The sequence below is a fragment of the Enhydra lutris genome, unplaced genomic scaffold (assembly GCF_002288905.1).
Source record: "Enhydra lutris kenyoni isolate GAN:26980312 unplaced genomic scaffold, ASM228890v2 scaffoldscaffold43, whole genome shotgun sequence".
NCBI classification, from domain to species: Eukaryota; Metazoa; Chordata; class Mammalia; order Carnivora; family Mustelidae; genus Enhydra; species Enhydra lutris.
Window position 1 is genome coordinate 7,845,681 of NW_019154127.1, and position 15,347 is coordinate 7,861,027.

Consider the following 15,347-nt stretch of genomic DNA (forward strand, 5'->3'; position numbering starts at 1 on the left):
GGTGGCTCCGTGGGTTAAAACCTCTGCCTTCAGCTCAGGTCATGATCTCAGGGTCCTGGGATCGAGCCCTGCATCAGGCTCTCTGCTCAGTGGGGAGCCTGCTTCCTCCTCTCTCTCTCTGCCTGCCTCTCTGCCGACTTGTGATCTCTGTCAAATAAATAAATAAAATCTTTAAAAAAAATGCTCATTATAATTATCAGAAGTACCTTACAAATAAAATGGTTTGCAATCCTGACTAAATTGGGGAGAGTTTAAACAACTGAATAGAAATGCATCCTGATTTTCTGAAAATTAAAACATTTGAGGTATTAGTGCTTCAAATATCAAGTTGCTATTGATTAATGGTTTAATTCTATCCACTGGTACTTGTGAAGTATTCAGACTTTGAAAACCTTGTTGTCAGGTTGTTTTTTTTTTTTCCTGTTTTTATTTTATTTTTTTATTTCTTTTCAGTGTAACAGAATTCATTGTTTTTGCACCACACCCAGTGCTCCATGCAATCCGTGCCCTCTCTAATACCCACCACCTGGTCCCCCCAACCTCCCACCCCCCGCCCCTTCAAAACCCTCAGATTGTTTTTCAGAGTCCATAGTCTCTCATGGTTCACCTCCCCTTCCAATTTCCCTCAACTCCCTTCTCCTCTCCATCTCCCCTTGTCCTCCACGCTATTCGTTATGCTCCACAAATAAGTGAAACCATATGATAATTGACTCTAGGAGGCAGTCATCAAATCTAGTTTCCCCCTAGGTAAAGGAGATTTTACTGATTTCAAGTCAGAACCGGTGTTGTCTGATCAGTCATTGATTTAGCATAAAGCTACAATATATCCAGCCTATATGAAATTTGGTTTCAGAGTAGATACAGATATCCCAGATGGATCTAGCAGATTAAACTGTTCTGTTACTTTGAAATTCTAGTAAAATAAATATTTAGAAATAATACTGGAATTTTCATAACTACTTGTAAAGAGTGATTCTCTTGCTTTTATGTACAGTTACCATTGTTTAATTTTGTTTGTATGTATTTGGTTTCTTTCTTATAGGTGTTGGGTTAATGTTGGCACATAATATTTCCATGTAGTAGAAAACTTTGACTTTCTCTTGTCATTTATCTCCACTTCCTTTTTTTTTTTTTTTTTTAGCACTGAGCTTGCTGGTTTTATTAAAAAAGTACGAAACAAGAACAAGAACTCGCTCTCGGGATTGAGTATTGATGAAATTGTCCAACGAGTGACAGAACACATTCTGGATGAACAGAAAAAGAGAAAGGTCAGTGTTCCATCCAGCTACAATAAAATGGTCCACTTTGTTTATAAAATATGAGAATGAGAAAAAGCAAAAAAAAAAAAGCAAAAAAAAAAAAAAAAAAAAAAAAGCTGTATCCAGCCAAAATCTGGAGAACACTTCAGTAAAGATAGAAGACCTGGGTCACTCAACTTGCTTCTTTGCCCACCCACTTTATCTCTGTAGCCAAATTCAAATTCAGGAAAGGATAAGAAATTATCTGAGGCCAACTCTGCTGCTTCTGTGACCAGGGCCTCCCAGGGTCCACCCTCCGTGATTGCTGGACCATCGCCCAAAACCAAGGGACAGAAGACAGAAGATTCCCCTGTGAGTGTTACATGTGTGACAGTGGAGTCAGTTTTGTTTTTTTAATGTACAAAATAGTTAATCCATGATTTAGCCCCATTCTTTTCATTTCTAGACCTAATTTATTTGATCTTAAAATTAGAAACCAGGGGCTCCTGGCTTGCTCAGTTTGTAGAGTGTGCAACTCTTGACCTTGGGGTTGTGAGTTTGAACCCCATGTTGGCCGTGGAACCTACTTTAAAAAAAATATTACAGTCTCTTGGATGGCTTAGTCACTTAAGCATGGACTCTTGATTTTGGCTCAGGTCATGGTCTCAGGGTGGTGACCTTTGACAAGACCTTTGACAGGCTCTGCACTCAGTAGGGAGTGTGCTTGAGATTCTCTCTCTCCCTCTGCCACTCTCCCACTCGTGTGTGTGCACTCTCTCTCACTCTCTGTCTTACAAATAAATCTTTAAAAAATATTAGAGACGAAATTTAGATGTACTTGAGTGTCCCATTAGAACAGTCTGTGGAACAGTGAGGTCATCTCTGCTTTTGTGGGTATCTGGGGGTCCCTGTTGGGAGAAGCCTCTGCACTAGAGAGACCAGGGGAGTTCTGGCCACATTGTGGGAACTGGGCCTACTGACAGTCAAATACAAGTTAATTTTTATATTAAGTGTGATATTTTGAATAGTTGGGGAAAATGATTTTTGAATCATTTTATTCCGTGTCACTACGGGCTTTGGAATCCCAGACCTGGTTCTGTCATTTAGTCGCACTGTGAGCTCAGATCATACCTGCTTGTTGTGGCTGTTGTCTGGATGACGTGCTGGAATAGAAGGGTCAGGGTCCAACTCTGTGTTCAGGCAAGTCTGGTTGCTTCCCTTCTCTCTCCCCTCGAGTGCCTTAATGGGGCGAGGGGCACTGGAATGCGCTAAACTTGCCTTAATTTGATATACAGGTTTAAAATGTTTTTTGTTCTTTCGGGCAGTAAGAATGTTACTTTTACATAGTCCCCCCCCCATAAAATACTGTGGTAGTTATCTCAGTTGATAAGGCATTATACTTGTCTTTATAACGAAGAAACCGAGGCACAGATGATTCATGCCGCTTGCCAGCACTCCTTCATTCGGTCTGGGTGTGTAGCGTGTAATTCCCTAATCCTCGCCACATGGACCCAGCTGATGCTAGGGACTGTGTAGTAGGAACCAAACGTGGTTGAAAGAGGCCATTCAGGGCTGCGTGCTCTGGTTAAATTCTGCTATAAAGCATGTTTTCCCCTTTTGTCCAACTGTGATATCAGTTTATTTTTTTTTAAAGATTTTATTTATCTATTTGAGAGAGCATGAGCAAGCATGAGTGGGGGGAGGAGTAGAGGGAGATGGAGAAGCAGACTCCCCGCTTAGCAGGGAGTCTGATGCCAGGACTCAATCGTGACCTGACCCAAAGGCAGGTGCTTAACTGACTGAGCCACTCGGGCTCCCTGGTATCAGAGTTTAAACGAAATGAAAATTAGAAGAGTTTCTGGCCCCGCAGTGGAGTCAGCGATCCCTGATTGCACAGAGTACTAGTTTGCTGGCTTGAACTAAACAGCGAATCTTTGTGTGAACTTATGTTTTTATTCCTCCTTTATATTTTCATTGTCCACTATTCTTTGGATATTCTCCAAACCACATACACTCATTTCCCAGAGCATCTGACTCCAGTCAGAGTGCTTAGGAGCACGCGGAGCATTCCTGCAGGACCCCGCCGGAGTGCCTCCCTCTCCCTGGGCTGCTGACTGGCCAGGTGCTGTGTGGTCCTCCAGCCGGGCCGAATTCTCAGAGCATCCTCCCTGACAGCCCCCCCACCCCCGCCTGAGATAGAATGCAGTCACCTTCAGGGGAGAGATTACTTTCTGCTTCACGGTTGTTGGTGATCATAAAGTTGTACAAGCTGACTTATAAGAAGACTATGTATTCAAACTGGGACTTCGTTTGATAATTATAGGTAGTTTTTTAAAAATTAAAAGTAGTTTGCTTAATCTTTTCAAATTACAAAAGCAGTATGTATACTGTTCATAGTAGCAAATACAAATTAAAAGCCTTTAAAGAACCCCAAAACCCACCCTCAGGTAACCAGTATTATGATATCAGTATGTATTTTTCTAAACTCCTTTGTCTGTGTGTGTATATGTGAATTTAGTCAAAACTATATACACTTTTTTGTGTCTTTTTTTTCCTACTTAGAAATGTATGTGCCCATCTTTTCATGCTAATAAAAATAAGTCCAGTTAACAGGGTTTTTCAAGCCAAACCTAGCTCTGAGCTTTGCAGAGGCCTTAATTTGCCCTTCCGTGGGACTGACACTTCCGTTGCTTCCCTGACCCTCCCCTCAGGAGCCACAGAGTGGAGACAGAGCACCTCATTTTACTGTATCTACCCCATCAGTGCCGGGGGAGAGACAGAAAACCCAGTCAGCAGTTCAGGGTCTTCAGAGCCTTTAGACACTGTCCCCATCTGCATCCCTGACCTTAATCCCACGGCCAGGGCTGCTTTCATTCACTCGCCTGACAGTTTATGGAGAATCCTTTTGGGGCCAGGTTCTGTGCCATTTGCTAAGGATATAGATGAACAGGACTGCTTCCTTGCCTTCAGGGTGCTCAGAGTTGGGAGGGGAGGAGGAATTGGAAAATAACGGTGCAGTGTGGGTAGGTGCCGTGAGTTGTAGGGGGACCTTGTACCTGGTGTCCTGGGTGGCACTCGGGTCTGCTTTCACAGAAAATGCTGTCTGTGCTCACCAGACTGTGTGCTGCTTGAGCCGGAAACTCTCCCATTCAGCTCTGTGCCCTCGAGCCCCGCACAATTCTGACCTCAGATGTTTGCTGAGTGAGCCGTCAGTTTGTTTTGTTTGGATTTGCACACGTAATCCACATTCATAGAAACTTTAGAAAATAGCAAAGAAAAAAGTTAAATCTCTTAACTGAAAGTAACTGCTGTTCACATTCTAGATCTTTCCAGGCTCTTAATAAGGTATCTCTCTCTCTGCTCGTTCTCCTTATTTCAGAAAAAACAATTATATGATTATATGATACGTACTGTTTTATAATCTGCTTTTATTCAGAGGGTGGTTGTCACCAGCTTTTTGGGTCAGGGATTTGTGGACTTCCATCATGATGTCAGTTAGCCCCACAGTAGTCCATGGGGTGGATGTTTCATAATTTATGTTTCTGTCCCCAACTGTTAGATAATTAGATGAGCGATTAATTTATAATATTCATACTATAGTTTGGGTGTGGTTTGGGATAATTAGAAATTTGTAATAATTTCCTGGGAACCTATTAGCCATATAAAACATTTTTTTTCTATGAGAAAATTAGAACTTTAAAAGTGTATTTTTTCTTTTTTGTGTGTTTGTAATTTTTCTTAAGAACTGCTATTAAAAAATAAGTTGTTCCCTCAGCCTGCTTAGCTATAATTGGGAGTAATTTGCCACCTTAATGACAAAAGTATATAAAGGCCACTTGTAGAAAGAGCTTATGTAATAGAAAGGAATTGAGCTATTCCTTATTACTGGGACACGTTTGTCTCCACAGGCATCGGGGGCAGCTTCCTGTGAACTATGCCATGATGTATTCAAATCCAAAAATGTGCGTGTGCTAAAATGTGGGCACAAGTTTCACAAAGGGGTAAGAATTCTCTTTGGCCATCCTGATAATCATGGATTTTGACTGTTAAGTATTTTGAACATAAAAAGGGACTTTTTTTTCCCTCAGTGTCAACACTTCTTGTGTTTTCAGAGCACTTTCTGCATAAGCCTCCTTGTGCCAGTGTCCATTGTCTCCCTTTTCAAAGATTGCTGCTGTGGAAAAGGGGAGAGACCTCCTGGGCTCTGGGGTGTGCAGTTCTGCACACTGTCCTTTCCATCCATCACATCATGGGTGGAGGAGAACAGTCCTAGTCGGCTCCCTCAAATATGTTGGTGCTGAAATTCAAAACAATATTTGTTTTTTGAAAGGTACTTTCTTACACACATGGATGCATAGATGCACAGTGCAACATTTTGTCGATTTAGTGCAGTATATGAAGTACATTTAACATTTTAGAGGAGAAAAGCTAAACCTAACTGGGCCCATTGTGCTTGATCCTGGGAGATCCTGTCTTATAAATTTTCAAGATCTTTCGATAAATATTTTGGATGCTGTGGGCATTAATTCTCCATGCCTGCTTCTGGTTAGGTCTCTGCCATGTCAGTTTATTAATCCCTTGAAAAAAGGGATAAAAACAATATACTTACTAGGAGGAGTCAAGACAGCTCACAGTCTCTTGCATGGCCTGTCTCCTGCAGGTTTAGGGGTGTTGTACTTGGGCTCTCAGACTTAACACACACACCCAGCTCTTAGCAGCAACAGGCAGCCACAAGCAACTTGGGACCACAGTGGGTAGAAAGTTTCCAGTGAAGGATGTGGTATGGAGGCTCGTGGGAGGTACAAGAATCAAGATCAGGCAGAGAGAGAATCGGTTAGAAATTGGGTGAGTCTCAGGACCAAGAAAATGCCAACCCCTGGAATGAAATGCCAAGACTGAAGCTGGAGTGTTAGGGAAAGTGGAGGGACAAGGCCGTCCGCCTAAGATCAGGTTAGAAGCCCAGAGTCCATGGGTCAGATTCTGAGGCAAGATGATTTGTTCCTAGGGCTTGGGGCACACTTCACTCTTGAGTAGGCATAAGTGTTCCTGAGTGTTGGGCAGCTCCAGGCCCCACCAGACATGGAGGTGAACTTAACCATGTCTGTTGAGGAGCAGCAAGGGGGAACTAAGGCTCCCCATGTTCCTGAAGACACTGACTGATTTCATTTTCTCATTTTCAGTGCTTTAAGCAGTGGCTGAAGGGGCAGAGCTCTTGCCCAGCCTGCCTTGCTCAGGATCTCCTGTAAGAAGAGTAGCCAGCACCTTCTGGAAGAGGCCAGCCTGCTTTCCTAGGTAGTCACAAAGTTCACTGAAGAGTAATTTACTGTTTTGTTGAATTGGAAGAATAACAATATATTACTCTTGGTATAAAAAGCAAACATTTGAAGATTCTTTGCACTGTGTGTCGTAGTGCTAATAAGTAGAAATCTTTAATACAATTGATGGAAATTTCCCTGCTCTTATTAAACACTTCAGTAATAACATATAGTGGCTAGTAAAATTATGTGTAGCCACATTCCTAAATTGTTGGGGCTGCTTACAGAGGTGCCTTCTGAGTTGGAAGGCTTCTTTTGGGAAGTGTTGTGAGCACCTCAAAGCAGTACTTGAATTTAAAGTATTCTGACCTATTAAAGTCCCCCAGGTTAAAATTTTTACAAGTCAGTATTCCTTATAACATGCCTACATTTTTCCTCAAAGATTCTGCATTTAAATGGGCTTAAGCAAACACATTTTAATAATCTCTAGTACATGGTAACATGTCGGCTGATTTAAACCAAAATATTCAAATCTTCTTTTCATGAGACACCATGTGCTTTTGCTTTTTCATTTCATTATTTTATTCCCCCCAGTAGATTTATAAAGAGCTTATTTTTCATCACCCAAAAGATATAGTCTGATTTCTTATTAGTGTCAGCCAAGACTTTTTTTTGCCTTGAAAATTGAGGCTACGTATTCATCACCCAATCCCACATTTGGAACTTCTTCAAATATCTTACTCTTACTGGCAGCATTTGTCCTTTTTCATGAGTTAGAAGACGAATGTTTGGGTATCTTTGTCTAACACATAGTAGGCACCATAGGGAAATAGTCACTATGATTCCCCTCCCTTATCCCACCACCAGAAAGAGGCACTTGTGTAGTTAGGCCGTCCTAGGTGTCCGTGTTTCACTTGTTCTGTGTTTGACATTTGTGTGAAGTAATGCATGCACTCTTATACTGTGGTGTGAGAACAAAACTTTAACTGCATTAGAATCTGCTAAAATACTAGATCTCTTTAGTGATTTGTAGTCAGTGGTAAATATAGAAATGTGAATTCTGGACACATTCCATTTCTCTCAGACATCAACAAAATGTTTTCATTGGGTTCTTTGTTCCTCTGGAAGCTCACAGTCCCAGATTCGTGAACTAATTTGGTCACCTTCCTCAGCCTTGGTTGCTTGTGAGTTTTGATGTCTTAGTGACTTAGTCTATAGATGCTCACTCTTTATTTTGAGGCAGATTCTCCTTGCAGGTCCCTGAAACATTGTCTACATGTTCACAAGAACAGAACTGTAGGTAGATATGTAGGGACCAGTTTGTAGCAGCAGGTACAAAGGAAAAGAAGAGCCGCTGGAGAGTGAGAAAATGTGTTTTGTACATCAAACAAATATTGTGAACATGCCTTACATATGTCCTGGTGTAAGTTTCAAAATAAAGAACATTCTAAAATAATACCAGTTTACTGTCATGCTTGTCCATTTTCCTCAAAAAATTTTAAAAAAGAATTCTAGAAAATTCAAGACACATACATTATCTTCATTTGGAAAAGAGGAGCCATGATACATCCAAAGAGTCTAACCAAGAATATTACGAATTTTAGAGCCTGGATCAAAAAACATCCCTCTGTGGCTAAATAAAGTTTGCTAAACTCAAGTTCACATGATTGGCTATTTTATTTGTGAATAGGAAGTTTATATACAGATGATAGTTTACTGTTTTAGCTAATATAAGATTTTTCTTATGAACACATATAAGAATGTTGAAGCTAATCAAATTACATTCCTCAGTATCCATTTTCCTTTGAGGCGCTTATCGATTCATGTACGACTGAGGCTGAGTAGTAGGGTTTCTCTTTTGGAGAATCTGGTGAGCACTAAGAGATGATGAAAGAAAACCAGTATTATCAGTGTATGTTTTTAATCTGATAACATTTAATTCAAAATAACACATAACTTAAAACAATGACTATTCCTAAGAGTTTAAATTGTTTTCTCTGCTGAGCAGCTTAATCTATGCTATAAATAATGGGAAATCCAGTAGAAAATTGAAATGGTGCCCTAGCAATGCAAAGTGTTACTACATTTTTTTTTTTTAAAGATTTTATTCATGGGGCGCCTGGGTGGCTCAGTGGGTTAAGCCGCTGCCTTCGGCTCGGGTCGTGATCTCGGGGTCCTGGGATCGAGTCCCATATCGGGCTCTCTGCTCGGCAGGAAGCCTGCTTCCCTCTCTCTCTCTGCCTGCCTCTCTGTCTACTTGTGATCTCTCTCTGTCAAATAAATAAATAACATCTTAAAAAAGAAAAAGATTTTATTCATTTTTTGACAGATAGAGATCATAAGTAGGCAGACAGGCAGGCAGAGAGAGAGGAGGAAGCAGGCTCCCTGCTGAGCAGAGAGCCTGATGTGGGGCTCGATCCCAGAACCCTGAGATCATGACCTGAGCCGAAGGCAGAGGCTTAATCCACTGAGCCACCCAGGTGCCCCCTGTTACTACATTTTTAAAGTAATTTCTAAGACTGTAGTGGAGGCATGTGGGCAAAAGTGTTCACACCACGGCACTGAAGCAATGAAGCTATTTTAGATAGTTTTTCACTCAGTTGACTCTCTCTGAAGACATGGATTAAAAGAAACTGGCAGGGGTGCCTGGGTGGCTCAGTCATTAAGGGTCTGCCTTCGGCTCAGGTCATGATCTCAGTGTCCTGGAATCGAGACCCACGTTGGGTTACCTGCTCTGCGGGAAGCTTGCTTCTCTTTCCCCCACTCCCCCACCAAACTTGTGTTCCTCTCTCGCTCGCTCTGTCAAATAAATAAAATCTTTAAAAAAAAAAAAAAAAAAAACCTGGCAGATGAGATAGTAGCAAATGTGGAAACTCCTCCTACCATAAGAGATACTTAGTAATGAGGCTGATAAAAAGTAGATTGTAAAGTTGGTCAGAATGAGGACCTAAAACATCTCCAATATGGTCCTTCATGAAAGAAATAGGAAATACATTTAGGTATTCTAAGTTTTAATCAAACTATATTAAAAGAAAAATTGTAAAAATAGTTAATCATCAGTCATGTCTAATCCCTTTTTTATTTTCTCCTCTTTGTTCTGCCAAGGATCTGAGAGGGGAGTCTACCTTCAGGTAGTCCTATACCTTAAGTGGTTTGCTGAGAAGGATGGAATGGCAAGGCCTGGAAGCCAATGAAAATGAGTGTGTATTGAGTATATCCAGTTGTGGGGCACTGGGCTATTTGTTTTGATACAACAGTGAACAAGAAACCAGCACTCTGAAACTTGTTTTCCAGCTGAACAGACACTATATGGTGTGAGTCCTGATGGTAAGAAAGGCTTTGAAGTAGTAGGTATATAGATTAATAATAATATTAATAATCTCCTAAAGTGTTTAGCATAGGGCCTAACAAATCCTTGATAAAAGGAAGCTAGTAACTGTTCCTAAGATTAGGGCCTAGAGGGGTGCCTGGGTGGCTCAGTTGGTTAAGCCTCTGCCTTTGGCTCAGGTCATGGTCCAGGGTTCTGGAATCGCCCCATGTCAGGCTCTCTGCTCAGCGGGGAGCCTGATTCTCCCTCTGCACCCCCACCCCCGCTTGTGTTCTCTCTCTCAAATAAATAAAATCCTTAAAAAAAAAAAAAGAGGGCCTGGAAATAGCATAGGGAGAGAGTTTGGTGGTCTTATAAGAAGGGCTTTGTTAGATTAGGAAGTAAAGTTCTTCAGTGTAGCCCAGACTTTGGAATGTGATCAAGTGGACAAGAGAGCAGAAGAAATCAGTTCACCTCAACGTTAATTTGAACAATACAGATTTGTTCTTGAAATCTCCCTAAGATGACTGTGGGCATTGTGATGATACAGCAAAGGATAATTTAACCTGTGGGTTTCACCACAGATGACCTGGATGAGCAGTCTTGAGGCAGCCATTCCAGGCTATTGAGGCTGAGGACCAAAGCTCTATGGTTGGCTCACCGCGGGTATTTGTACTGGAGCATAGGAGGGGTCCAGGCAAGGTTAATCCTAATGGAGATGGTGTGTGATCCTGACTTCCTGTTTTGGGGTAAGAACTGTGCTCATTCACTTTCTCATTGCCTCCAGATTATACTGTCTGTCCCTATTTTCCCTTTAAGAGTGAAAGAAAAGGGGGTACCTCTGAGGCTCAGTTGGTTTAGTCTGACTCTTGATTTCAGCTCAGGTCATGTTCTCAGGGTCATGAGACTGAGCTCCGCAACATGCTCCATACTGGGCGTGGAGAATGCTTAAGATTCTCTCTCCTTTTTCCTTGACAGCCCCTCTCCCCACTGCGCACATTGCACACGGTCTCTAAAAAGGGGAAAAAAGATAAAATACTTAGCAAAAACGCAGGAATTAACACTTGGAAACAGCAAAATCCTAATGAGACGACCATCAATCAGAAAAAACAATTTTGGATGTACATATGGAAAAAAGTGAACCTTGACCTCATACCATACATAAACATGAACTCCAAATGGATCATAATCCTAAATGTGGAAAGTGAAATAATCAGGCTTCTGAAGAAAACAGACAATCTCCTGGCCTTGGACTAGGCAAAGATTTATTGGGACACAAAAAACACCATATGGGTAAAAAAATGATAAATTGAATGTCATTACAGTTAACTCATTATCAAATTACCTTTAAGAGAGAAGTCAAGCTATGAAGTGGAAAAATCCAATGAAGGACCCAGAACATAAAAATGTCACATATCAATAAAAAGTGTATTTAGAAATGAACAAGTAATTTGGCCACTTCACAAATATCCAGATAGTTAACAAGCATTTTAATAGCCAAATTTATTCAATATCCATCATCAGGGAAGTGTGAAAACCGGAATGAGCTGCTGCTAGATCCCTGCCAGGATGGCTAATATAAAGAGGACTGACACTATCAAGTGTTAATGAAGATGAGGAGCAACTGGAACTCTACAGACAACCCAAAATGGACAAATTGTCCATATAGGATTCCCTATATGTGAATTTCAAAAACAAGGAAGCAAAATGGGAGAGGCCAGAGTCATGGTCACCTCTGAGGTGATGCTGCTGATGGGAAGGGCACAAGGTTGTCCACCAGGGCTCTGGAAATGGATCGCTTCAGCTGAGTGCTGCTTCCCTGAAAGGATCATTTGGAAAATTCGTGGAGTGGTATATTTTTAAAATGTGTGCACTTTCGTGTAGTTATTTTCAATAAAACTAACCAAGAGCACAAGAAAAACAACAACAAAATAATAATAAACCTGAGCCCAGGAGGCCTAGTGATTACTGTGGTCTCTGGGCCAAGCTCCTGGAAAGGCTCATCACGCACCTGTACACGTGGCCCTCATGACTGTTAAGACGAAATTCCCGTCAGAGGCCTGGGGCTGACCTATACACCCCTCTCCATGGAACAGGTGCTCGCTGCTTGGGTTGCTGGCTCCTGCCAACTCCCAGTGATGAACACAGCCAGCCAGCGGTTCTTCAGGAAGCCGCTCTGCAGGGTGGGAAGGGATAGGAGCCTGTGCCAAACTTGTAACCGTTGCCGAATCAAGAGAAAACCAGAGAGTACACCTTGCTAGGAAGGTAGTGCAAACTGTCTTGGAGTTGCCTGGTACTGGCAAGCAAGACCATTCTCTCGTTATGCCATTGTCCTCGGCTGGTGGGGAGGTCTGGGACGCTGGCTTCCGTTTCCACTGGCCCAGCTAGCAAGAGCCAATTGTTAATTTTCAGGGATTTTGTGAGCTGGCTGTTCAGCACAACTACTGAAAACTGAATGTATAAACTTAGAGTTAAGTTATATAAAAGGCAAAGGTAATTCCTTCCTGTTGCTATAGTTTATGCTTTGGGGGTTACTGATGTATATAGAACCCGTGTGGTGGAAATACTGTGTCATGGGATTCTGTGCATCTCTTCCCAACTCTGTTGTGCTGGGAGTATTGCCACCGTAGAAATTGGTGAATGCTACATATCAAGGCTTCCCGTCCTTACAGCCCTCCGCCCCTGGAGAAGCTGGGAAGGCCAGAGTTTTGTCTGTAGGAGAAACAGCTGGTCTAATGGCACTGAAGGTGCTCTTTAAGATCACATTTGACACAGTGATTACGGGATTTTAATACATGATTTCCACGGAGCACATTCCTTCGCACTGCTCTGTTTGGTGAGGTCCTCATTCTCACTGCTAAGGTGCCTCCTGTCTGCCCATCCTGGGCCCCATGCTGGGCTGCTCTCACCACCACCCTGGAGAGAAGACTGCTCGCCACAACACCTGGGGCACACAGGCCCAGAGACAGAGGCCAAAGCGTGTGGTGGAGTCACCTCTTACCCTTCTCAGCGCCTCCCAGTGGCCCCTCTGCCCATCACACCTGGCCCCTGTGGGGCCTCCTCTGCAAAGAAAGACAGGGAAGGCCCCCTTGCTGCCCCTGGTGCGGCCCCGCCCCCGGAGCTTGGGGGTGAATCCGTGGCAGGTGTGCTTCCGGGGTGCCAGGTAAGAAACAACCGCGTGGACGACCCCCAGCCAGAGGCGACTCATCTCACCTCCCCGGAGACAGGAGAAGGCTTGAAATTGGGCCAGCCCTCAGTCTTGCTGCGAGAGTCCGCACAGCAAAGCTGTTGGCATTCGTTACCCAGGCTTATGTGTGTGGCAGGACACTTCAAAGAGAAAGGCTTGCTCTTTCTAACATGTGCTTTTGTGTCAGACAGAGGTGTCATTGTTTCCAGCAAATACCTTGGGACTTGAATGTATAAACACCATTCTGTTTTCTAACCCTTTTCCCCTCCATGTTTCAAAAGTTATGTATAAAGGCATTTTGCCTAATTCCTTCAGCCCTCTACTTCAGCTTCTATTTATTTGGTGTGATATAAAGGTCTTAATTTAGATCTCCCTGCTACCAGTTCCAAGAAATCTGCCACCAGCTCCAAGCTTCATGTCCCGAAGTGCCACCCCATTCCAGCGGGGTGAGCCAACCGCCTCCAAAAAAAGAAAGCAATTGAACAGATCGACATTGTGTGTCCAGACGCTGGCCACTGCCCCAGCGCCAGCAGGACTCCAGCTTTGACTGGGGCCTCATTGGAGGCCACACTGCTTTTGCTTCCAGTTTCAAAACTACCACAACCTCTAAATTGGCCAAGACCTTTGGAAAGCCGGGGCACAGCCCTTCCTACAAGCCTTCCCCGTGAGAGACACAGCCATCAAGCCCTGCGTCCTGGGCCTTTGTGAGACTGCTGAGCCTACGTCTCCACCCTTCCCTCTTCCTTGTCCCACTAGGGAGCTCTGCTGGGGGACAAAGGCCTGTCTGCCCTTCTGCCTTCTCCCAAGAAGTTTCAATGCATCCAAGCTGTGCTTTCTGCAAGTAATCATGGCCCTGGTCACTGATGAGCTGCTGAACCACAGCACATCCACTATTCCTTGGTTCATTCAGTCATTTGTCAGATCCTCATTGAATATCTAGCAGGTGCAGGCATTGTTGTGAGCGCAGGAGATACTACAGGGAACAAGAGAGAAGAGAGGCCTGTCGTTCTGGTAGGGGAGACTGGCATTAACTATGACAGTAAATACATACGGTATGTCAGTGGTAGACCAGTGAGGAATAGAGCCAGGAAAGGGATGAAGTGGTGTGTATGGGAGGCTCGGGGTCAAATTTAGAGGGGCCAGGGAAGAAAACATTTGGGCGGAACCCTGAAGGAGCCAGGCAAAGGACTGAAGGAGGTGAGGGAGAAGGGCTAGGCAGTGCAGGCAGAACTAAGCAAGAACAAAGCTGGCCAAGGGAGGACCTGCTGGGTGTTTAAGGAGAGCAAAATGGGCAGCGTTCCCCTTGTTCTGGTGAATTGTGTAGGGGTAGGAGGTCCCTGTAGGAGACAGAGCACTGGTTGGGACTTGGGCTTGAGATGACCGATATGGAGGTATTTCAACATTTGGCAGACAATATAGCTTGCTGTCCGGCTCTCATTAAATATCAGTCCTAAGCGGGGGCTTGGACTAACAAGGGACCGGCCATGGAGCAGGCCACAGGCATTTCTGATGCGATTTGAACTGTATTTTTTCAGGCTCCTAACAGTGTCTGCTTCCACCCTTGACACCCCTGCCACACTCCCATTCTCTCCTAGTCACTTGAGATTCCAGACCCAATCGGGCCCCACAGACCTTCAGTGGATCTGCCCAGCAGGGCTGCAGGTGTAGCAGTGGGCTCATGTATCCTGGGCCTGAGCTCCTTCATTCACTACCAGCCCCCACTCCAGGTCATCAGCTTCATTCTCACTTCTCACACCTGTGACCCAAACCAGCTCCTGACCTGCAACTGCCAGCTCCCTTCCAGGGCTCCCCTTTCATAGTGTCACACCTTTCTCCCTGAATGCCTTCAGTAGTGTGGCCTTGATCAATTGTTTAATTTCTTAGAACCTTGGATTCATATTCATACAACCAGAATTAAATGACTGTGCCTTGCACATAGTAGCTCTCAATAAACATTTTTAAAACCACTGCAGTCACAGAATAAGAGCCACATGCCCCAAATTGGCTGTGGTGGCCTCCAGGTCTGATGCCCCCAACCCCCATCACCCCTTCCTCACAATCCCCCAACACAGGCTGTGCCCTTCACTGTCTCCCAACATTCCTTTTACAAATGACTATTTCTCAAGTGTAGTAAAATGTTCTGGCTGCTGCATTGATCACAAACATCACAGCCTTTAATTTCTCCAACTGTCCCCTACAAAGTAGAGATCACTTTTACCCCCATTTTCCAAAAGAGGAAACAAATATAAAGGGTTAAATAACTTCACCATGATCACAAGGCTGGGCAATGTCTGAGTCAGGATTTGTACCTCCTAGGCCAGGACTCTGCTCAAGCCATTCATCTCCTGGCCACTTCCCTT

General features: G+C 43.6%; 1 protein-coding gene across 6 annotated transcripts in view; it reads left to right on the forward strand.

Moving 5' to 3' along the window:
* LOC111155775 (tetratricopeptide repeat domain 3) overlaps positions 1 to 7,949 on the forward strand; it is a 123,632-nt gene extending 115,683 nt beyond the window's left edge. For 4 of the 6 annotated variants that reach the window (XM_022516166.1, XM_022516167.1, XM_022516169.1 and 1 more), the window contains 4 exons: positions 1,142 to 1,268; positions 1,470 to 1,610; positions 5,147 to 5,239; positions 6,419 to 7,949. In XM_022516166.1, the coding sequence (XP_022371874.1) occupies positions 1,142 to 1,268; positions 1,470 to 1,610; positions 5,147 to 5,239; positions 6,419 to 6,484 (427 nt within the window). In that variant the 3' untranslated portion in view covers positions 6,485 to 7,949. Of the gene's footprint in view, positions 1 to 1,141; positions 1,269 to 1,469; positions 1,626 to 5,146; positions 5,240 to 6,418 lie in introns of all 6 variants that reach the window. The other 2 variants (XM_022516164.1, XM_022516165.1) reach the window with 1 other exon arrangement.
* The last annotated feature ends 7,398 nt before the right edge of the window (positions 7,950 to 15,347 follow it).